The sequence below is a fragment of the Trichomycterus rosablanca genome, chromosome 22, assembly GCF_030014385.1.
Source record: "Trichomycterus rosablanca isolate fTriRos1 chromosome 22, fTriRos1.hap1, whole genome shotgun sequence".
NCBI lineage: Eukaryota > Metazoa > Chordata > Actinopteri > Siluriformes > Trichomycteridae > Trichomycterus > Trichomycterus rosablanca.
The window spans coordinates 11067389-11091717 of record NC_086009.1 but is presented as its reverse complement, the minus strand read 5'-3'; the positions used below and the strand labels follow the sequence as shown (position 1 = coordinate 11091717).

Sequence of the window (24329 nt, the reverse complement as noted above, 5' to 3'; positions counted from 1 at the left end):
AGAGGGTGCTTCAGAACTCTTGTTGGCTGGTTTTCCGTCGGCAGCCGGCGTTACAGCACTTATGTCATGTCTGCCTCAAGATGAACTTAATGACTTTAAATTTGCCCCGCAGGGCCCAGGACCTCCTTATGGTTTGTGTTTTTTAGGCACTCCAGGAGGAGTGCCTTTAGGGGGGGGTTATGTCACACCAAGCCTCTGTGTGCTCTGGTGCTTTGATGTGCCACGCCCCTCTCTCCATGAGCACACTAGGTCTCCTGCCACGCCCCAGCACATGATTGGTTCATTTGAACTAATTGGCTCCAGCTGCCCTGTATTTAAGAGGTGCACTGGAGCACACACACGGGGAACTGTTTTGTTATAATGTTGCTTTGTTGGACTGCTATGGTGGCTTGTTTTGAACTGCTCTGGTGTTATTTTGGTTTGGACTTCTGGACAGGACTCTCGGTTAAGCTCTGTAAGCTCTGTTAGCTCTCGTTACTAGCTATGTTATTAGCTCTTGTGTTTAGCTCTCGTTACTAGCTATGTTACTAGCTCTTGTGTTTAGCTTGCGTTACTAGCTATGTTACTAGCTCTTGTGTTTAGCTCGCGTTACTAGCTATGTTACTAGCTCTTGTGTTTAGCTCGCGTTACTAGCTATGTTACTAGCTCTTGTGTTTAGCTCGCGTTACTAGCTATGTTATTAGCTCTTGTGTTTAGCTCTCGTTACTAGCTATGTTACTAGCTCTTGGGTTTAGCTTTCGTTACTAGCTATGTTACTAGCTCTTGTGTTTAGCTCGCGTTACTAGCTGTTACTAGCTCTTGTGTTTAGCTCGTGTTACTAGCTATGTTCCTAGCCCTTGTGATTAGTGATTGTAATAAATTCTTATTGTGTTTGCATCTCTGCGTGTGTGTCCAGCCCATTGTCTCGCCTAGGCCCCCGTTCGTGACACAGTACTGAAACTTGTTTGTGGTGTATATTTTCTGCCTACTAATTGGGGCAAGTTTGCTAATTACTTGCTAATTACTAAGTGGGGCAAAAATCTGATTTTGTCCTACATGCAGTGGATGACAAGCCCTTAATGTAGTCCCACTGGTAATGGTGGTTTGGGCAAAATAATAATATAATACATTGAAATAATACATCTTGTAGTTACCATTCCAAAGCTATTTTTAAAACAATTTAACAATTCAGTCACTGTTTTATAATAAAAGCAGTGTGGGCCATTAAGTCACATTTTATGTGTATTACATTTGAACTAAACACAGCTGGAGTAGGATACAGTGTTCCTTAAAAACTGTAATTGAAGCAAAAAGATTTAAATACTAGGTTTATAGGATCTGTAAAATGTACCTTTTTATTATTTATTTTACAGTTGTAAAATTACTTTAAAAATTATTTACTTTATGACACTCTTACCAATAGACAATGCTATGATGGAACACTTGGTACATACACAGATTAGGGCTTTCCAAAGAAAATGAGTACTAACCAGTGTCCTGTGGGTGGAATGAAGTAGATGCAACAGTGAACTCGTGAGTCAGGAATCCTCTTTTTCCTGTTAATGTTGATCTCTTCTTGTAGGTACTGTTCATACTGCTCATTAACAAACTTCATGATGGGCTGCCAACTAGAGAAACCCAACAACATAATATGAAAATAGAGGTATTAACGGACCCCATTTGTCACTTAAAGAAGCAAATCTGTACCAGTTCTCATTATTAATCTGATCTCCAAAGCCAGGTGTGTCTATGACCGTCAGCTTCATCCTCACACCTTTCTCCTCAATATCTGCACACAGACAATAATAAATTAAACCTCAATGCCATTAACTTACTTACTCACACCTAGTGAAAAAAATACCAAGATTTGTCTAAGTATACTATAATAAACTAGCATGTGTCTGTACTTTCAAACATGTTAAAAGTATATTAACATCATGCTTCAATCAAATGATTGCAAGTACACATTTATCATACTTTTCAAAAACTATAAAGAGTATACTTTTAATAAATACATAAGGTGTCTCCCTGCTTTTTACCTAATGAGCTCTGGGTTAAACTTTAGCACCCCCATGACCCTAATTATGATCAAATTGATGAATTAACGAGTTAAAATATAAATTTTAGATGTATTTTCAAGTAACTACATAGAGTTCCCAATAATGCTAAACAGTTTATTTAACTTACTTAGTATTTAAAGCACATTTTAATAACGTAAAAACATTCACTTCAAAAACAAGCTGGTATAAATATTTACATTTCTAGTAATATGAAAAGGAAGCTTAACCTCTTAAGGTAGGTATCATTATTCTTGTAAATTTAATTAAAGTATAATAAGTACAAAAATAGTTGTTCCATTTTAGCACTTTTTAAGTTGATTGATCAGTTGATTGAGTGTGACAACAAGTACACTATATAGTGCACTGTAGTATATTAAAAATGAGTATACTTAAGTCTTATTACTTTTTTTCACCAGGGACTACTTAACAGTTTTTGCTAAATTAATATTTTGTCCAGTGATTGGGGACTTAAAGCAATGCCATTTTTCTTTTATTAACTGTATTAAGAAATGAAGTCATAAAAAGCTCATGAGACAAAGGTAAAATGCAGATAAAAACAGTGCACTTATGAGTAAACTGTCCTTTACATATATTTAACTGAAAACAGCACATAGAAAACATGTATATCATACATTTCAAAGAGGTTGATGCAAATTAAAACAAGGAATGTTGTGAAATAAAAGAAAAATATTCCAAACACCTAAAAGAGGTTTTAAAGGGTGCAATTATGAATGGAACTATTGTTTATGTGTAAATATCGCTGAAAGTTTGTCACAGTGTGAAAATAATAGTCTTACAGTTTAGGAACAACTTTTCTTAATGCATTGTTGCAAGGGATTTAGGGATTTTACCATTTATAGTTTATAACATGGTTTAGTTCAAATATTATTATTTATTAATCTGAAGAAATCTCTGTGCATAAAGCATTGATTGTCTGTGACCTTGAATCTCATCACACAGCACTACACTTAAATACTGTCATGCTTTTTCATGTGGCTTGTCAATGGAAATCCTAGTGGGTAGAGCTTTGGGCTATCAATTAAAAGGTTGAGAGTTTGACTCCCAGTTCTGTCATCCAGCCACTGTTGGGCCCTTGAGCAAGGCCCTTAGCCCTCTCTGCTCCAGGGGCGCCATACAGTGGCTGACCCTGTGTCTGACCCCAGCTCCAAACAAGCTGGGAAATGCAATAAAAGAATTTTGTTGTACTATACACCTTTATATGTATATATCACAAATAAAGGCATTCTGTCCTATTCTTCTATTCTATTTCATAACAGTTGTGCATGTCATGGTCGGTGACATATTTAATGTTGGCCTGATGGCATTTGCTTGTAGTACACATGTTAAATGTAACTACAGGAAAGGACAGAGTAGACGGTTCTTTCTGAGGAGGATGAGGTCTTTCAATGTGTGCAATAGACTGTTCAAAGTATTCTATTAGACTGTGGTGGCCAGCACCCTCTTTTTGCTGTGGTGTGCTGGGGTGGTGGCATCAAGGCTGGAGAAACCAGCAAACCTAATAAGCTGGTGAGGAAAGCCAGCTCTGTGGTGGGTTTGAAGCTGAACAGTCTGAAGGTAATGTGTGAGAGGAGGATGAAGAACAAAATCAGAGCCATCCTGGACAATCCCTCTCACCCTTTCAATGAATCAACTATGGTGGCTGGGCAGTTTATTTAGTCATAAGCTCATTCCACCAAAGAGCAAGACTGAATGCTTCAGACATTCTTTTGTGCCCACTGTCATCAGACTGAATAACAATAGCAGAATACACAGGCTGTCCTCACACTGACCATCCAGCTCACCCCTCCATCCCCCCACAATTAACTCAAGATCTTTCTCCTCCACCCTTTTCCCCCACACTTGACTTTACATGAGATATAACACACAAATAAATATATATAGTATACACAGTGTTTTCCTTTGTAGTTGTAATTCGTCATACTACTGTATAATAGTAATTGCCACTACATAGTCAATATATTTATTTTATTCTATTCTTTTTTATTCTACTCTCTTATCCACTGACAATGTTATGAGAAGGTTCAACCCACAAATCCCCAATAGGTTGATGGACGTCCAAGACTCAGTAATGCTTTAGGTAATGAAGGCACCTGGTATAGACCAACAGAAGAGCTATTGTGGCTCAAACTGCGGATTATTTTAATAATTGATAAGGACAACTGGGCATGTGTGCATCAGTTACCAGTGGAAGAAACAGCACCAGGATGCACTGTAGGACAATCTATCATGCAATGCACAAAAGTATAAATAACCTGCTAGTAATGTCCTGGTAACTGATAACCATAGGACCGCAGATATCTTGTGGTGTCCATGTCTCAGCACATCAAAGTCGTTATGAAAGTATATCAGCAGAGTGGTCCTAATATTTAGCAAAAACAATACTGCTGCCTAATAAAAACAATAGGCAGGGAGGTACATTGCTGTACCGATGTTGCCTCACAGCAAGAAGGGCCTGGATTCAATTCCCTGGGTGGCAGGGGTCTTTCTGTGTGGAGTTTGTATGTATTCCTTGTGTCTGTGCCCCCCCCCCCCAAGTCGTCAAACAAGTCCTAAGTTGTAACGACAAAAAATTGCCGTGTGTGTGTATGTATCTGCCCTGTGATCGACTGTACTACATTTTGCCAAATAATCAGACCTGTTACCCTGCCCAAGAAAAGCTGTGGTAAAACAGACAATAAATAAATGAATAGTTAAAAAGAATTTGTTTGTTTATTCTTTTTGCAAATTACTTTTTTCGTATATGTATAATTTGTGTAAGTATAATTCATTTAAATTACTCTGCAGGCCACCCATGGAGGACGGGTCACTGCTGAGTCTGGTTCCTCTCAAGGTTTTTCCTGTAATTTTAAGGCAGTTTTTCACCACTGGCATGCTCAACAGAGGTTTTTGGTCTGTCGGTCCTGGATTCTGTAAAGCTGATTTGAGACAATGTTTATTGTAAAAAGCGCTATACAAATAAATTTGACTTGACTTGACTACATTTGCATATCATTGCTGTTTAATTAATTCATTAAATCTCTAATGTGGGTGTGCTGACACTGTTTTGGTATTGTTTGAGAGCAAACGCATGGTAAGTCATAACAGCAAGGCTTTACCATGACTGATGGACTTGATCTCAATGGTTTTGGGTATGCGTTCTTCAGCTGTGCCGATGACAGACTTTCGGCTCACTTTTGATTTGAAGAGAGTGTTCATCAATGTAGACTTGCCCAAACCACTCTGACCTGTAAATATGTATAAAAAGTCAGGCATAAATAGTGTTTCATACTCATAATGACAAATGACAAATACCCTGCCACATATAGCTTTCAATTCTTTAATAAAATCTACTTGTAGGTAATCAAAATACAAAAAGTAAAGGTTTGTGGGTTGAAAGAATGCAGATTGTGCTGTTTGTTGTTCCTGCTAAGGTCAATCTGCAACTTTTTTGAGTGTGATTTACATTTAAATTTTCAGCATTTAGCAGACGCTTTTATCCAAAGTGACTTACAATTATGAACACAATTTTGAGCAATTGAGAGTTAAGGGCCTTGCTCAGGGACCCAACAGTGGCAACCTGGTGGCGGCAGGTGATCTTTCTTACCTTTTTACCAGTAGTCTATAATCACATTACTTAAAATCCAGTGTTTCCTATATTTACTTTATTTCATTCCAGACAGTATGATATTTCATGTTTTTTCTGGTCAACTTTATTCCTGCATTTCAGGCCTGCAACACATTCCAAAAAGTTAGGACAGGGGCAATTTAGGGCTAGTAATGGGGTAAAAATCTAGATAATTATGTGATTTTAAACAGGTGATTGTAATCATGATGTCATCACGTTTGTAGGAAGAATGGGACAAAATATAACCATAAACACTATATCTCTTAGTATCCTCTGTGCCAAAACATTTTTAAGTGTTGCAAGAAAGAATGGCTACATTACAAAGTGGTAAATGCTATACCATCCCAACTGTTTTTTGGAATGTGCTGCAGGCCTAAAATGCAGGAATGGGTGTTTATTAACAAATGAAATGACCAAACAAAACATGAAACATCTTGGATTCACACTGTCAGCAATGAAATAAAAGTAAATGTAAGAAACACTAATTAACACTGTCAATCAGAAAAAAAACCTTTTTTCTACTCATTCTTTTATACTCAGAAAAGTGATATCCCGCCAAAAAAACAGATTCAAACACCTTAATCTTTAATTAACAAATCTACAGTTTAAAAGCATAACTCAGTAAAGCAACACATGCAAAGCTGGGACACTTATGGTTTGGTTATACTAGTCCTGAATGGTTTGTGATCTCCCTGAAATTTGGAAACATCAACAGGAAAGACAAAGATCCACATCCATTTTTATTGGGAGTCTTTACTTTTTGGGCATTTAACATCTGAAAAGACAAAGATTCACATCCATTTTATTGGGGGTCTTTACTATTTTGGTATTTAACATATCTTGTAAATCCTTACCACGGTTTCTTTTTGTTAAATCTGTTTGCCTAGTTTTACCTACACTGCTTTGTAATTTGTACCTGAGTTTGTGATTGTGATTTAGTGAAGCTACTTTTTAATTAAATGTTAATGTATTTTGTCCACTTGCCTATAATATATTACAAAGACTATTTCTGAAAAAGTTTGCAGTTGCATTTGATACCTGCAACACACAAAACGATTGAAATGTTTATAGAATATTAGTTACACTGTTTTTGTTATGAAGAGAGGCTTTTGGACCCAAAGATGCAGAGATAAAATTATTTTAATTTACAATAAATAATAATTTTACAACGAAAGATAATCAAACAAACAATACAAGCAAACGTAAAACAATTCGGGGCATCCCGAACGAGGCCGTTGACTGCAGGCAACTGAAAAAGAAGAAAGCAGAACACAAGAGAAACAGTAACTGTGAGACGCGAACCCTGGTTACTCACTCGCTAGGCGTATGTCTTAGGTGCTACGCTATGGCGCAGCTAAGATGAAATTCGCCTAAAGCTCATAAGATGAGCCAACGAAAACCACGGATACTACCCGGGAAAATGCGGGGAATAATCTAAATACCTTTAGGGCGTAACTAATCGACTGTGTCACCAGTCATCTGCTGGGAAGGAGTCGATCTCTAAGAAAGAGAGAAAAAGTTGCAAGGCGTGGATTCGAAGTGGGGTCGTGCCGTTGCTAGAGCGGTGTTCCTAACCGCTGAGCCAAACGGGCATAGGCGAACCTGGAAATCGGTATACGCCTTGAAGAGCTGCGGAAGCCTAGTGAGGGCGCCTTTAGCGATAGCCCGATGCTAACCGCATTAGCTGGCGCTTAGCATCTCTGAAAGCAATCGCAGCGCGAGGGCTGCACAAATTGCACCATCTATCCCTATCAAGAGAAATAAAACCCTATTTACCTCGGCCTTGCGACCTACACACCCTTACGCTCTGGTAGCGTCTGGGGTCACCTGTCTGGCCCTAAAAAGGTACGGGGCTGGTGCGGTGCAGCTAAGCCCACAAAACAAAGACAAAGGTGCGACGCCTGCAGCCTGGCGACGCCCCCTTAAATAGGGAGCTCGCAGCTGCAGGTCGTTCACCCTAATCAGCTGGCCTCCTATTTGAGGCCACGCTGTTCTTTTTTCTGTAACGCCTGCAACGCTGGGAACTGGTGGTACGTTCACCAGACGTCGCAGGCACCCTAACAGTTTTGAAACATTCCACAATAAGAAGGTGAGAAGAACATATGTGAGTAGAAAAAGAGGATCCTTCAAAGGGGTTTAGCAAGCAAACATGGGTCATGGCTTACCACTTCGTGCCAACCCTTGAAAGAGACTTGTTACTCGGTACAAAAAGAATATTTTTCAATCTAAAAAACTGCAAATAAACAACTATAATGTATATACAATTGTGGAAGAGTTTAAGAAAATCTGGTGTAATCTCAAGTCCAGGAACCCAAATGTATGTGAACTTGGCTACTTAGCTACACAGTTCACCGCTATATCTAAAAAGCCAGCCTAAAACTGAGAGAAAGCATTCCATGCAAAAATGCTGCAGAGTTCTTCTGATAGACGGACAGTGGAAACGTGCTGTGGTAAGATGTGTCCCAAGTTTCAGCTGTCAGTTTTCAAGAAAAACAGACGTGGAATTCTCTGTGCCAAGAATGAAAAGGACTACTGTTAGCAGTAAAAGAATGTTAGCAGCAACAAAAGCCAACATCTGTCATGGTTTTGGGGTACATCTGTGCCCACAACGTGTGGAAATACAACTGAAAATTAACAGTGACCTCAGACTGTAGAGTAGTTGGTCTTGTATCAATCAAGACTGGTCAAAAAGTCCACTTGCAAAACTGCAACAATTAGTGTTCTAAGTTCCCAAACAACTAAACAGTGTAGTTAATAGGAAAGACGATATAACCCAAACATAAAACATGTCAATACGTTTGTGTGTTGTAGGCATACAATTATATGGGTATTTATATTTACAAAATACCATGCAGTTGGTAAATGAAAGCATTAGCAATCTTTTACTGCATTTTACAAAATGTCCCATCATTTTTAAAATGGGCTTCATACAATATTTATGGATTTTATTTGTATTAAAATGTGTAATATCCCCATCAGAGGAAAATACAGTAATAAACAAGCTGCCATTGTTTTATAGGTCTGCCCAAGTCTTTTCATCCTGTACTGCTACGTGCAATTTACATGCTTTTAATTCCAAAATTAATTTTAATGTTTTAAATTATGATGAATTGATAGATTAAGTAAGTCTCAATTAACTAAATCTACATTACACATAGAGAAAGCGCTAAGATTTTTGGCTTGAATGGATGTTCAGTACTATTATATTGTAATCACAACAACTTAATTTGCTGAATTTTTGGTACTGTATACAAATAAATTAAGTTTTTAAAATGATACTAATATTTACTGATATAAACTAATGTCTTGTGATTCCATCTAATTTATGTTAAACTGCATTTGAATACTATTTTAAGTGTCATTACAATTAAGTTTTTGAAGGTTTTTATAGTTTTTTTTCTATACATATAAAAGAGTAGCACATATGCATGGATGAATGTTCAAGCATTAGCAAAACTGAAAGTGCATTTTTCTTACCTACTACCATGATGTTAAGCTCAAAGCCCTGCTTCATGGCCTTTCTCCTCATCTGTTCCAAGATGGCATCAATGCCAACATAACTTAAGTCTACACTCTGTTTTTCTGGGAATATGGTCAGGGGCATTTCAGTGATGACTGGCTCCACCATACCGCTGTAGCTGCTATTGTAATTGTTGCTGGAAGTGACTTCTGACCCTGGTACAGAAAGATACAGAAAGATGAAAAATGACAAAAAATAAATATTTTAAAAGGAAGATCATATTCTATTATTGAAAAGCAGCCGGTGTATCTGTTGATGCATGCTCAATAATCCAGGTACACAAATCCACAAAGTTGAATCAGTTTAACAACAACAAACTTGTGTCCAGATGAACAGATTTAGCTGGCGTATCTTTGTAAAAAAAAGTCACTGCTGACACATTATGTGAGTAAATTAGGGAAAAATATTTAAATATTAGCCAAGTTAGATGCCACCTATCATTCTTTCATTATTGTTATTATTTCATTATTTTACCACCGCTTTATCCTGATCAGGCTTGCAGCGGGTTGGATTTATTTGGCGTTATTAAGAACTGTCAGCCCTGTGATATGTTGTCCTTCTAGAACTACAATGGCTTACTTCAAGCTTCTTGATATGGGAGAAGCCAGTTGAAGAAGCATGACCTATTACAAATTTCCTATTTAGAAGATGAAATATTAATTATTGTATATATATATACAGTATATATACTGTATATAGATTATATATATATATACACGTGTATATATATATATATATATATATATATATATATATATATATATATATATATACATAGATTATAAATATATATATATATATTAAATAAATAGTGTTGATTATGTAACATGACTGTATCAAATGTAGCAGTGTTATTTGATTTTTAAATACTGTTTAAACATAATGTCATTTTTATTACAAACACGTACCCTGTTAGTCCTTAAAGATGAACAGTTTTTTTAAGCACAGTTTATGTTAATCTTACTGTAGACATTTATCAAACACTTTCTGATCACAGAACACCGTTGGTTTAATATTTTGGTTGCCACACTTTTTTCTCCCAGCATTGAAATTTAGGTGATTAAAACTCCCAACAATACTGCTACACCTCATACAACACACACAACCACTTCATTGCTATGTTTAGGTCATTGCAGTGCTGAGATTGCCCACCACCCAAATAACATCTGATTATTGTGGGTTGTAAAAAAAGACCCTTTCTATTGATAAATGTGTTACAGGGGGTGACAAAGTGTACAGAGCCACAGGTAGAAAAAATCAATAAAAATGAATTTACCAAATAGTATACCTCGCTAAAGAAAATATTTAATCCCCTCACCTTAAAAGGTATCATAGTAATATATTTATACCCTTGACTTACGAATTTAATTGGTTCCAAAGGGCTGTTCTTAAGTCAAAATGTTCATTAGTTAAACCTATTTTTCCCATAAGAAATAATGTGAACAGAACAAATCAGTGCCAGACCTCCCAAACCACCCCCTTACCAAACCTTTCTAATGTTTTAAAAGGTCTTTTTTGTTATAAATACAACTATATTTTCCCTTAATCTTAAATTATATAATGGACATTACTGTAATAAACAATAATAAACAATACACAGTAGTACTGTACTGCACTTAAAACACACACCACATTTCAGTACAGTGCGTGCACTGTACCATACACCATAATAAATTTCCTTCTTTTTTTATAAAATGTATCTACCAGAAACAAAAATAACTCTAATGTCTCTATTGTTTCCTTCTTCATTTCAGTAGTGTTGTATTTTGTAGGTGTAATTGCATGAAAGGAAGAATCCTTTACTGAACCGAATTCCTTATTCTCTCTCACTCACTCTGTCTGATACACAGTGACAGCTACTGGCAGGAGTAATTATACAACACAACAAATAGTGTAGTGATTTTTTTCATTTTCTCAACACTGCACTTCCTCTGCAGCTTCTTTGGGGACATTTTAATATAGAATTTTACAAAATATTAAGAAAACACCGGGAAAACACAGTCCGCTGTCTGAATGTTCGCCCACTGTATATGGGTCAAAGACGAGACGTAACTTTTTAGTGTCCCCACTTGATAAATAATATACAATTATATTAATATAAGTGGATATACCTTCAATCTACTCCATTTGTACATCTTTACTGAAACCTAAAGTAATTTTTACGGAAAATTTATGATTTTTGAAAAAATAACCCTTGAAACCCCCAAAATGTCATTCAGTGCAACGGTCCCCCTACCTCTTTAAGTAATGAAACATTAAGAAAAAACTAATTAATCTTAAGTAAAACTTAAAATTTACTGCTTTGGCATAATTGTACAAATGTCATGTGTGACATATTAAATAATATTCAATCAGATGTGTTTTTTAATATTAATAATATTCAGGATACTTTCAGTCCCCATTTTCCCAATCTTCAGTTGTCATTCAGTACAACGTTAATAAAAAGCCTTATTTTAATATGCAATCAAGCTACTGTAGTCATGTGACCAATTATAACAACAAAAGAAGACTCCTGGGGACCCTTCAGCAAAAATACGAGGTCAATGCATTTTAACATTATTTGATAAAAATGTCTTTTTACTGACACAAGGTTATTAACATTTAAATGTGAATATGTGTAGAAATGTTTTTGAGCTAAGGTCAATGTTAGCATTTGCTAACCACTGGGATAACTGTAAAATGTGCTAAAGTAAAATTTCTGTTATTCAGTACAACAACAGTCATTCAGTGCAACAGAATTTCGCTGTTGCACTAAATTGACAATGACATTGTTATACTGACTTTATAATGTTTTAAAATTATTTTTAAATATTAAAACCACTTTTTTCCATTCTAGTCTTCCTTAATAAGAGCAGTAATTACAATGAATATTAATAATTATGTTTTTGATGAAGTGGTCCCTGAGATTTTGTTATTGTCAAGTACGATGACCTGCCATTCGTTGGGCAGGTACTGCTGTCTGTAGGAGATGAGGTGCAAGTTAGCTGCATGCTACAAAATTGAAACAGAAATTCCTTTGTGTGGCCAAATCCACCTGATGAAATTTACTACCTTAAGTCTGATAATCGCAGAACCAAAGCCATGTACAGCAAGAACCTCAAGGTTAACAACAAAAGACTGGAAAACATTTGTTCAGTTCATGAAATAAAATGCGACTTCAAATGGTTTTCACGGCTGAATGAATTTAGATTTACTGCAGCAACTTTTTCACGTGTTATGACACAAATTCCACACTTCCACACTGTTCTGGTGCCTTACAAGTTGTTATGATGGCTTCATTAGCTATGTTTTTCATTGCCTTACTTTTTTCATGATGTAGTAATATTATAACTAGGGCCGGGACTTTAACGCGTTAATTAAGATTAATTAATTACAAAGATTTTAACGCGTTAAAACTTTTATCGGAATTAATCCAATTAAGTTTGGAGCCGGAACCTTTGTATTCGCGTGTTCTAGCACGCCTGTAAATCTGATGCACAAGCGACATCCGCAAACAACAACGATGGACGACGAAGCCGCTTCTCTTGGTCCACTGAGGGACAACTTTAGCTTTAAAAAACGTCCTGATGGGACTTTCGAAAAGACTACTGTTGTATGCAAGTTGTGCAAAAAGGAGTTTGCTTATCACCGAAGCTACTCAAGCCTAAAATACCATCTCAATGCAAAACATGTTGCGGCAAGCACAGCCGTCCCCACAGCTAATTTCAGCGTCCCCAGCAGCGGTACAAATAAACGCTCCATTCAGCCCACATTGGACCAGATGACAGGTTTCAGGGCCAAAATTTAGAAATGGCACTTTAATTTTTGTTTACACCAGATGTTAAACTCTCACGAGTTGCAATATTGTATAGTTGTTTTATTTATTTTTAATAAATCAGGGGTTCCTGAAATACTTGAAATCTGAATAACTATAATAGCACCAACACATCTGTTGGTTTAATAACAATTAAAAAAAAAAAATTTCAAAAAGCAATAAACATGTTTGTTGTTAAGAATATACGTGTATTCATTCAAAATTTTTGTAGCAAAATAATTTTTGTAATTAATTGCGATTAATTAATTACAGACCCTGTAATTAACTCGATTAAAATTTTTAATCAAGTCCCATCACTAATTATAACACATACTTGCCACTGGTGTGGCATATTTTCATTCTACTACTGCTACTTTAATCAATAAAGAACTTAAAAACAAATTAAGTCATGAATATTCTGATGTAACAGGATAATTTGGAGTATGTCATTCAGTACAACATAAAATCATCATACAGTGCAACAAAAACATTTGCTTAAAATAACTGTAATGTCCACTTCGTTCACAAGATGCAGGGTTACTTATAGTTCCTAAAATTAAAAAGATCACGGCTGGTGGAAGAGCATTTTCTTACAAAGCTCCACAACTCTGGAATAATCTTCCTGCCTCTATTCGGGATTCGGACACAGTCTCAATGTTTAAGTCTAGACTGAAAACATATTTATTTTCTCAGGCTTTTGATTAGTATAGACAAAGGCGCAGAGCTTGGGGGTTCTTGGTCATAGAAACTTGTGGTGATCAGGGATGTTGGGTTGCTGTCGTTCTGCCTCTCTTGTCCAATCACTCCGGTTTGGGTAGGAGAGGTGGGCGCTGATGTCCTGTGAAAGCCTTCATGACCTTGTTACCTGCTCGCTCTCCCTTTTAGTTATGCTGTAATAATTAGGGCTGCCGGAGTCTAAAACTCTCTGTAAAACTGTTTTACTCAACTCGCATTGTACATTATTAACTACATTCTTTGTTGTTTTACTCCAAAGGGCATTCTGATGGAAACCTGTTTACCTGCCGAGGTTAAGGATTAAAGTCGAGACTGCCGTGACAACTATGCTGCTCCTGCCGGATGTGACTGGTCTGGAGTAATTGCACCAAGAATGACAAGAAATCACTACAGACATTATTGAAGACAACACCGAAGAACAACTCTATTATTATTTATCTATTTATTACCAGTTATAACTTTTAGATCATTTAATTCTGTGTTCGTATGCTCTGTGTAAATCGTGTATTTATTTAAAGTATCCTCCTGGCCACCCAAGAAGGATGGGCCCTGCTGAGTCTGGTTCCTCTCAAGGTTTCTTCCTGTAATTTTCAGGGAGTTTTTCCTTGCCACAGTCGCCCTCGGCTTGCTCAACAGGGGTTTTTTGTATCTGTTGGTCCTGGATTTTGTAAAGTTGCTTTGAGACAATGTCTATTGTAAAAAGCGCTATATAAATAAAGTTGACTTGACTTGACTTGACTGTAATAAGTAATTATTATATATTTTTTTCATGTGAATGCAAGAGAATCCAGGCCTGCTTCATAGAAAACAGAGTTTGATTAGGTTTCAAAAAGAATAGAATGTGTAGCAAAAACATCTTGTATACGAATAAACAAAATCCCAAGACGCATTAGAGTACAAACAATGCACAGAAAATTCAAAACAGAGTAAGTACAGTTTCTTCTGAGGTTTTAAATCTTTTGTAAGAGATATACTAAACTTATACATTTGAAATGGCTAAGATTGTTCCTTGTGTGTGTATTTTGTCATAAATTAGTCGTTGCACTGAATGACATTTTTGTGCCCTTGTTGTGTGTCAACAACACTAAAATTATGAAATAAGCAAAATGCTGAGAAAAAAAATACATATTTACATAGGTGACACATTTGTGCACAATACTAAATGAAAAAATTATACAATTTAACCATTTTATTTTTTTGGTACTTGGAACACCCTATTCGTCTTTCACCCATATATATAGAGAGAGACAGTTGGAGTCAACGTGTTCGTGATGTCACTTGTTTCGCGAATGTCTGTTCGTAATCCGAAATTTGTTCGTACGTTAAGTTGAAAAAGTTCGTTCGTAACCTGAAATTTTCGTATGTACAGTGTATCACAAAAGTGAGTACACCCCTCACATTTCTGCAGATATTTCATTATATCTTTTCATGGGACAACACCATAGACATGAAACTTGGATATAACTTAGAGTAGTCAGTGTACAGCTTGTATAGCAGTGTAGATTTACTGTCTTCTGAAAATAACTCAACACACAGCCATTAATGTCTAAATAGCTGGCAACATAAGTGAGTACACCCCACAGTGAACATGTCCAAATTGTGCCCAAATGTGTCGTTGTCCCTCCCTGGTGTCATGTGTCAAGGTCCCAGGTGTAAATGGGGAGCAGGGCTGTTAAATTTGGTGTTTTGGGTACAATTCTCTCATACTGGCCACTGGATATTCAACATGGCACCTCATGGCAAAGAACTCTCTGAGGATGTGAGAAATAGAATTGTTGCTCTCCACAAAGATGGCCTGGGCTATAAGAAGATTGCTAACACCCTGAAACTGAGCTACAGCATGGTGGCCAAGGTCATACAGCGGTTTTCCAGGACAGGTTCCACTCGGAACAGGCTTCGCCAGGGTCGACCAAAGAAGTTGAGTCCACGTGTTCGGAGTCATATCCAGAGGCTGGCTTAATAGACACATGAGTGCTGCCAGCATTGCTGCAGAGGTTGAAGACGTGGGAGGTCAGCCTGTCAGTGCTCAGACCATACGCCGCACACTGCATTAACTCGGACTGCATGGTCGTCATCCCAGAAGGAAGCTGACGCACAAGAAAGCCCGCAAACAGTTTGCTGAAGACAAGCAGTCCAAGAACATGGATTACTGGAATGCCCTGTGGTCTGACGAGACCAAGATAAACTCGTTTGGCTCAGATGGTGTCCAGCATGTGTGGCGGCGCCCTGGTGAGAAGTACCAAGACAACTGTATCTTGCCTACAGTCAAGCATGGTGGTGGTAGCATCATGGTCTTGGGCTGCATGAGTGTTGCTGGCACTGGGGAGCTGCAGTTCATTGAGGGAAACATGAATTCCAACATGTACTGTGACATTCTGAAACAGAGCATGATCCCCTCCCTTCGAAAACTGGGCCTCATGGCAGTTTTCCAACAGGATAACGACCCCAAACACAACCTCCAAGATGACAACTGCCTTGCTGAGGAAGCTGAAGGTAAAGGTGATGGACTAAACCCAATTGAGCACCTGTGGCGCATCCTCAAGTGGAAGGTGGAGGAGTTCAAGGTGTCTAACATCCACCAGCTCCGTGATGTCATCATGGAGGAGTGGAAGAGGATTCCAGTAGCAACCTGTGCAGCTCTGGTGAATTCCATGCCCAGGAGGGTTAAGGCAGTGCTGGATAATAATGGTGGTCACACAAAATATTGACACTTTTGGCACAATTTGGACATGTTAACTGTGGGGTGTACTCACTTATGTTGCCAGCCATTTAGACATTAATGGCTGTGTGTTGAGTTATTTTCAGAAGACAGTAAATCTACACTGCTATACAAGCTGTACACTGACTACTCTAAGTTATATCCAAGTTTTATGTCTATAGTGTTGTCCCATGAAAAGATATAATAAAATATTTGCAGAAATGTGAGGGGTGTACTCACTTTTGTGATACACTGTATATATATATATATATATATATATATATATATATATATATATATATATATATATACTATATATACATATATATATATATATATACAGTGGGGCCAAAAAGTATTTAGTCAGCCACTGATTGTGCAAGTTCTGTTGTGCATGTTTTGGGGCTGTCGCTGGGCAACACGGACTTTCAACTCCCTCCACAAATTTTCTATGGGGTTGAGGTCTGGAGACTGGCTAGGCCCCTCCAGGACCTTGAAATGCTTTTTACGGAGTCACTCCTTCGTTGCCAGAGCGGTGTGTTTGGGATCATTGTCATGCTGGAAGACCCAGCCACGTTCCATCTTCAATGCTCTCACTGATGGAAGGAGGTTTTGGCTTAAAATCTCACGATACATGGCCCCGTTCATTCTTCCCTTAACACGGATCAGTCGTCCTGTCCCCTTTGCAGAAAAACAGCCCCAAAGCATGATGTTTCCACCCCCGTGCTTCACAGTAGGTATGGTGTTCTTGGGATGCAACTCAGCATTCTTCTTCCTCCAAACACGACGAGATGAGTTTTTACCAAAAAGTTCCATTTTGGTTTCATCTGACCACATGATATTCTCCCAATCCTCTTCTGGATCATCCATATGCTCTCTGGCAAACTTCAGACGGGCCTGGACATGTACTGGCTTAAGCAGGGGGACATGCCTGGCACTGCAGGATTTGAGCCTTTGTTACTTTGGTCCCAGCTCTCTGCAGGTCATTCATCAGGTCCCTCCGTGTAGTTCTGGGATTTTTGCTCACCGTTCTCATGATCATTTTGACCCCACGGGATGAGATCTTGCGTGGGGCCCCAGATCGAGTGAGATTATCAATGGTCTTGTATGTCTTCCATTTTCTTACAGTTGCTCCCACAGTTGATTTATTCACACCAACCTGCTTGCCTATTGTAGATTCACTCTTCCCAGCCTGGTGCAGGTCTACAATTTTCATCCTGGTGTCCTTCGACAGCTCTTTGGTCTTGGCCATGGTTGAGTTTGGAGTCTGACTGTTTGAGACTGTGGACAGGTGTCTTTTATACAGATAACGAGGACAGAAAGGTACAATCTTGTCCCTGACGTCCTTTGATAGCTCTTTGGTCTTGCCCATGGTGGTCGAGAGATTTGAACGGAAGAAACTGATTCTGTGACAGGAGTCTTTTATACAGGGACAGGACTAATTTGTGTGCCACATGGGCACATAACCGGTCTGTGGGGGTCAGAATTCTTGCTGGTTGGTAGGGGATCAAATACTTATTTCCCTTAATTAAATACAAATTAATTTATAACTTTTATTTAATGTTTTTTTTTTCTGGATTTTTTGTTGATATTCTGTCTCTCTGTTAAAATAAACCTTCCATAAAAATTATAGACTGTTCAAGTCTTTGTAAGGGGGTAAACTTACAAAATCAGCACGGGATCAAATACTTATTTCCCCCACTGTATACATACTGGTGCTGGTCATAAAATTAGAATATCATGAAAAAGTTGATTTATTTCAGTAATTCCATTCAAAAAGTGAAACTTGCATATTATATTCATTCATTACACACAGACTGATATATTTCAAATGTTTATTTCTTTTAATGTTGATGATTATAACTGACAACTAATAAAAACCCCAAATTCAGTATCTCAGAAAATTAGAATATTGTGACAAGGTACAATATTGAAGACACCTGGTGCCACACTCTAATCAGCTAATTAACTCAAAACACCTGCAAAGGCCTTTAAATGGTCTCTCAGTCTAGTTCTGTAGGCTACACAATCATGGGGAAGACTGCTGACTTGACAGTTGTCCAAAAGACGACCATTGACACCTTGCACAAGGAGGGCAAGACACAAAAGGTCATTGCTAAAGAGGCTGGCTGTTCACAGAGCTCTGTGTCCAAGCACATTAATAGAGAGGCGATGGGAAGGAAAAGATGTGGTAGAAAAAAGTGTACAAGCAATAGGGATAACCGCACCCTGGAGAGGATTGTGAAACAAAACCCATTCAAAAATGTGGGGGAGATTCACAAAGAGTGGACTGCAGCTGGAGTCAGTGCTTCAAGAACCACCACGCACAGACGTATGCAAGACATGGGTTTCAGCTGTCGCATTCCTTGTGTCAAGCCACTCTTGAACAAGAGACAGCGTCAGAAGCGTCTCGCCTGAGCTAAACACAAAAAGGACTGCTGAGTGGTCCAAAGTTATGTTCTCTGATGAAAGTAATTTTTACATTACCTTTGGAAATCAAGGTCCCAGAGTCTGGAGGAAGAGAGGAGAGGCACAGAATCCACGTTGCTTGAGGTCCAGTGTAAAGTTTCCACAGTCAGTGATGGTTTGGAGTGCCATGTCATCTGCTGGTGTTGGTCCACTGTGTTTTCTGAGGTCCAAGGTCAACACAGCCGTCTACCAGGAAGTTTTAGAGCGCTTCATGCTTCCTGCTGCTGACCAACTTAATGGAAATGCAGATTTCATTTTCCAACAGGACTTGGCACCTGCGCACAGTGCCAAAGCTACCAGTACCTGGTTTAAGGACCATGGTATCCCTGTTCTTAATTGGCCAGCAAACTCGCCTGACCTTAACCCCATAGAAAATCTATGTGATATTGTGAAGAGGAAGATGCGATACGCCAGACCCAACAATTCAGAAGAGCTGAAGGCCACTATAAGAGCAACCTGGGCTCTCATAACACCTGAGCAGTGCCACAGACTGATGGACTCCATGCCATGCCGCATTGCTGCAGTAATCCAGGCAAAAGGAGCCCCTCCTGTCCCAGACTACTCCTCGCCACCCTGTCTATGAATATCAGAAACAGGAGTGGGGACAAGGCACACCCGGAGTCCAACGGTCACATTGAACGTGCCCGACTTACTTCCAAGGCAAACACAACTCGAACACTGCGAGTACAAGGACCGAACAGCTCGCCTTAACGAGCCCAGCACCCCATACTCCTGGAGCACCCGACACAGGGCATCTCGAGGAACTCATAAGCCTTCTCCAAATCCACAAAGCACATGTAGACTGGCAAATTCCCATGCCCCCTCAATGACCTGCGAGAGGGTAAAGAGTTGGCCCACTGTTCCACGGCCAGGACGAAATCCGCATTGTTCCTCCTGAAACAGAGGTTCGACTATCGGGTGAATTCTCCTTTCCAAAATCTTAGCATAGACTTTTCCAGGCAGGCTGAGAAGGGTAATGTCCCGATAATTGGCACACACCCTCCGATCCCCTTTTTTGAAAATGGGAACCACCACCCTGGTTTGCCAATCCAAAGGCACTGTTCCCAATGTCCATTGCAAAGGCGTGTCAGCCAAGACAGCCGAATAATATCGAGGGCCTTCAGCAATTCTGGTCTAATCTCATCCACTCCAGGAGCCTTGCCACTGCAAAGCTTTCCAACTACCTCAGTAACTTCAGCCAAGGCAATGGAATCTGATACCCCAGGTACCTCTGGCCCTACCTCCTGTCCAGGAGGCATGTGTCTCGGGTTTAGGAGTTCCTCAAAGTGCTTCTTCCACCGCTCGACAATACACTCAGTCGAGTTAAGAGTTTCACCATCCTTGCTTAACACCACTTGGACAGTGCTGTTTCTTACTCATATTATGCATTGTACAGAGAAAAATTTGCAAATCCCCTCCAATCTCTGTCTAAGGAATATCCTCTGCCCATATTTGCTCCTCAAGAACTCAGCCTTCATGGATACTTTTGTTCCAAATCATGATTACAATTACCTATTGACCTCACCTTTTTAAAATCATATTATTATTTTGTTTTTTTAACCTCATCACTCGCCCTGAATTGCCCTACTTCCAACTTTTTTTGGAATGTGTTTGCAGGAATGGATGTTTATTAACAAATTAAATTGACCACACAAACATGAAATATCTTGGTTTCATACTGTCTGCAATGAAACAAAAGTCAAAGTTAATGTATGAAACACTGCGTTTTATTTGCATTCATACCGTTCCAATGTTTTCTGATTTGGGATTGTAAAAGAATACAACATAACTTGTTTTGTCGCACATCTCACTGCCTCCCACCCTTTTTACACAGTACAAGGATATGGCCATGATTTAAAAAAAAAGGCTTAACATTGGATAGGACAGAAACCTGACTGTGAATACAATATGCAATGCCACTGCCACTCACACCCTTAATTCCAGCAAGAGAATGATTCCCCCCCCCCCCCCACAAAATGCTGACAAAAATAGGCCAATTTTAACTTTGTTGAAATAACCTCAAAGATCATGAATGTTCCTTTCACCTTTATATCAGTCATTTCTGTTGTACTTGACTTTATCAAACCACTTTTTGACATCACTGGACTGCTCCTTCAATCAGTCTGCGATTTCAAAAATAAAAAATTTGCAAACAAAGTTCAATCTGTGCCAATTTGTGAGAGTTCAAATCTTATCACTGTATTAGTGGCTGTTTTTCTTTGTATCCCTGTCAAATACCTCTCCATTCTGTACATCTAGACCAGGGGTTTACACACTTTCATGGCTTGAGATCTACTGTTTTAGTCTACAGGTCATCACCATCTACTTTTTAATAGGGATGTCCCGATAAAATTTTTTTGTTCCCAATCATTAATTTTGATCCCGATCCGATACCGAGTCTCAAACCGATACTTGTATTTTCTAGATATTGTCTAAATAAGAACTAGATAATACTGTTTACACAGTGCACTCTTCAAGTACATTACAGTTATTCAAATTAATCCAATGTATATGTTTAACAACTAAATAGCTCTGCAGTGCTGTAGGAAAAAAATTGCCTGCATTTATTTTACAAAATAAAAGTAAACAAACTTGTAGTAGTAAAACTAGAACACTCAAAATGAAATGAAGGTTCTTTTTGAGGAAAATCAGCATCTCTGCCGTGGTAGTGGACAGCCGGTTCCTCTTCTCATCATATAATAATAAACTCGCTGTATTCGACTGAGTGTTTATTTTTTAGGTGCCGTATCAAACTGGTAGTAATTGTAGATCGTTTGGTTAAATGATATCTGGTTTGTTTCTTATGAGCCACTACTTGTATGCGTGTTGTAACTGTAACAAACTGTGTTTTGACCCTTTGGGGCTTCCATAGTGCATGGAATAGCGTGCTTGGCTAACGCGATGACTCTAGCTGTCCACTATTCGGTACTGTAACAGAAGAAGTTAATAAAGTGTTATGCTCCCGACAATTTGTGAATATACCATGTATTTATTTCTTTATTAAGCAAGTGCATCACTACGTTGTTTTGTAAACTGGAGTGATCCTTGACTCACACACTATATAAATAGTAAAATTCTGCAATTCTGCAGTAATGAACGCAGCTCTGCTCCTACCGCCTCGTGAAACGCTCACATTGCAGACACTACACCTTGCTGTTGGACTTGTTTCACTTTCAAATTTAAAGTATTTCCACACAGCGGACATGCTGACGTAAAACAAAGGATCAGGCTTAGGATCGGCCTTAGTAAAGTCGATACCGATCAGTTAAAAAATGCCTTGATCGGCCCCGATTCCGATCTTTGAGATGGGATCGGGACATCCCTACTTTTTAAGGTTGGCCTCATCATTTTTTCAAAAAAGCTTTGAAGCTTTTTTAAATTCACTTCAGTTCCTGTATTGATATTCAGCTTTACTGAAGTGACAAGTGGCAAGTGACTGAATAATCACACTGACCTTATTGTGATGATTTGCTCTAAATGGTATCAGACAGGTTTATCTGGACAGGAGCTGCTGATGCTCAAGCAGTTTTTCAGGTGTTTATCAGTGAGTGTGGACCCATATTTACACTTCATTATTTTCATGTGAGAAAAGGCTGATTCACACAAGTAGGTTGATCCGAAACAGCTGTCAAATATGTGGACGTTCCAAATTGTCCAGCAGAGGCCCTCGACTTCATTTGAATGTCAGATTGTTGGATTAAAATTTCTCCATCTGAAAACGTTCTAGATTAGCGCTGATTTATGCGGGATCAGGTGTAGTTATGGTAACAAACCGCAAATTAAAACAATTAGTGGCCACATTTCATGTCAGTCACGCTGAGCTGTTTGAACGAGGAACGATGTACCAGCGTGTACTGTGTGATCGATGTATTAGGCTCCCCGGTCTAGACTCCTGAATCCTGACAGACCTGAAAACAGTTTGTTTATCGTGCACCGTAAAAAAAATTCCGACGTTAAAACATTGGTTCCGCGCTTAATTTCAGTCAGGCCCCACACTTTGGGAACCGCTGGTCTAATCAAATCAGCAGTTACATGAATATAAAAAAGAGCATAAAATGCTACAGACAGAGAAAGAGAAAAATGCAGACTGAATGCAGTTGAAAATCTTTAAACCATTACACCACCATCAGCATGAACTATTAAATCAAGGCAGGTGGTGTCAATGAGATTATGGTGTCTAGGCCAAAATCAGATCCTACATTCTGCATTTCATGGGAGAAATATAAATTATCAGTTAAGGCCACTTTTTTATAAGTGAACAATCTTTAACTATCCAATTTCTGTGAGCCTGTGCCCACTGTAGCCCTAGATTTCTGTTCTCAGCTAACAGCTGTCCTGTGACAAACCAGTCTGAAAATTCCCCTATAACTTCGTTTGATAAGTCATTTCTTAATAAAGTGTGCCTTTGTGAGTCTTTATGCATCTTTCGAAATGCAATCTATGCCATTAACCAGCTAATGTGTTTAGCTAACATTGTAGCTGATAAATTTGTTCATATCACTTCCAAAATGCCTTGAAATACAAATTTGTGCTTATGTAATTTTTTTTTCTATCCAACTAATAATCAATTAGCCACAATTACAGTATAACACTTGAGCTTATGATTAGGCCATGAAAAAAATTGCTTTCATTGTTTTTTTTTAAACAATTTATTTTACTACCTATTGATAGTTAGGATTGAGGTGGGTTCTGTTTCTCGACTCACTGGCCACGGTGCAGTAACACACACCCAGACAGGATGCCAATCCATTGCATGGCCTTGGATATTCTCCTATAATAATAGCCTATCATGTTAGTATGTAGATGTCTGACTGCCCAATAGTATCGCTTGGGATACAAACCTTGGACTCCAGCAGTAGTGGATTAGCATAATTTACTCAAATTTTGTGGCATCAAATGTCTTGAAACCATAGCTTTGATCATTTGCTTTATGACAGATGTTTGGTATTAGAGAGCCTAATAAGTGCTAAGAAAACATTTACAAACCCCTTTGACCCAACAGCCTATACTTTTTACACAACGTAGCTTTAGTCAAGGAATTCCTAACATAATTTTCTGTGGTACAGGTACATTTTATGAGTTTCTGATCATATTAAGAGCAAAGATTTAAGCCATCAATATTTTTTTATAATTGAGGTGGAGTGGTGCTTATACAGCTGAATAAGAGTACACTGTTGGTTTCACAATTCCGTGTGTACACCAACTAAAACGCTCAGACTCTCTGGCTAAATAAGAAGAAATGCTGTGTCCACAATGGGGTTAGGAGTGAGCAAGCGAGTTAGTGAGTAGTAATTCAGTCCAAATGTGACACATGTTGCCTTGCTCACATCTTGAAAACTTTTCCAATGTCTGGAGTTTCTCCATAGTTCTTATTCAAAATCAAATAAGAAGATTCTGAAACACTGTTAACCTTACTTGTGTTGTTTATTTTACTGACATAAATAACTTAC

The 24329-nt window shown here is 38.4% G+C and overlaps 1 protein-coding gene across 2 annotated transcripts in view; it reads right to left on the bottom strand.

The window, feature by feature from the left end:
* Window positions 1-24329, bottom strand: part of septin9a (septin 9a) — an 88115-nt gene that overhangs the window by 14229 nt on the left and 49557 nt on the right. For both annotated transcript variants that reach the window (XM_063018502.1, XM_063018503.1), the window contains 4 exons: window positions 9142-9339; window positions 5156-5284; window positions 1687-1768; window positions 1470-1607 (listed from right to left, as the gene is read on the bottom strand). In XM_063018502.1, coding sequence (XP_062874572.1) covers window positions 1470-1607; window positions 1687-1768; window positions 5156-5284; window positions 9142-9339 — 547 coding nt within the window. The remainder of the gene's footprint in view (window positions 1-1469; window positions 1608-1686; window positions 1769-5155; window positions 5285-9141; window positions 9340-24329) is intronic.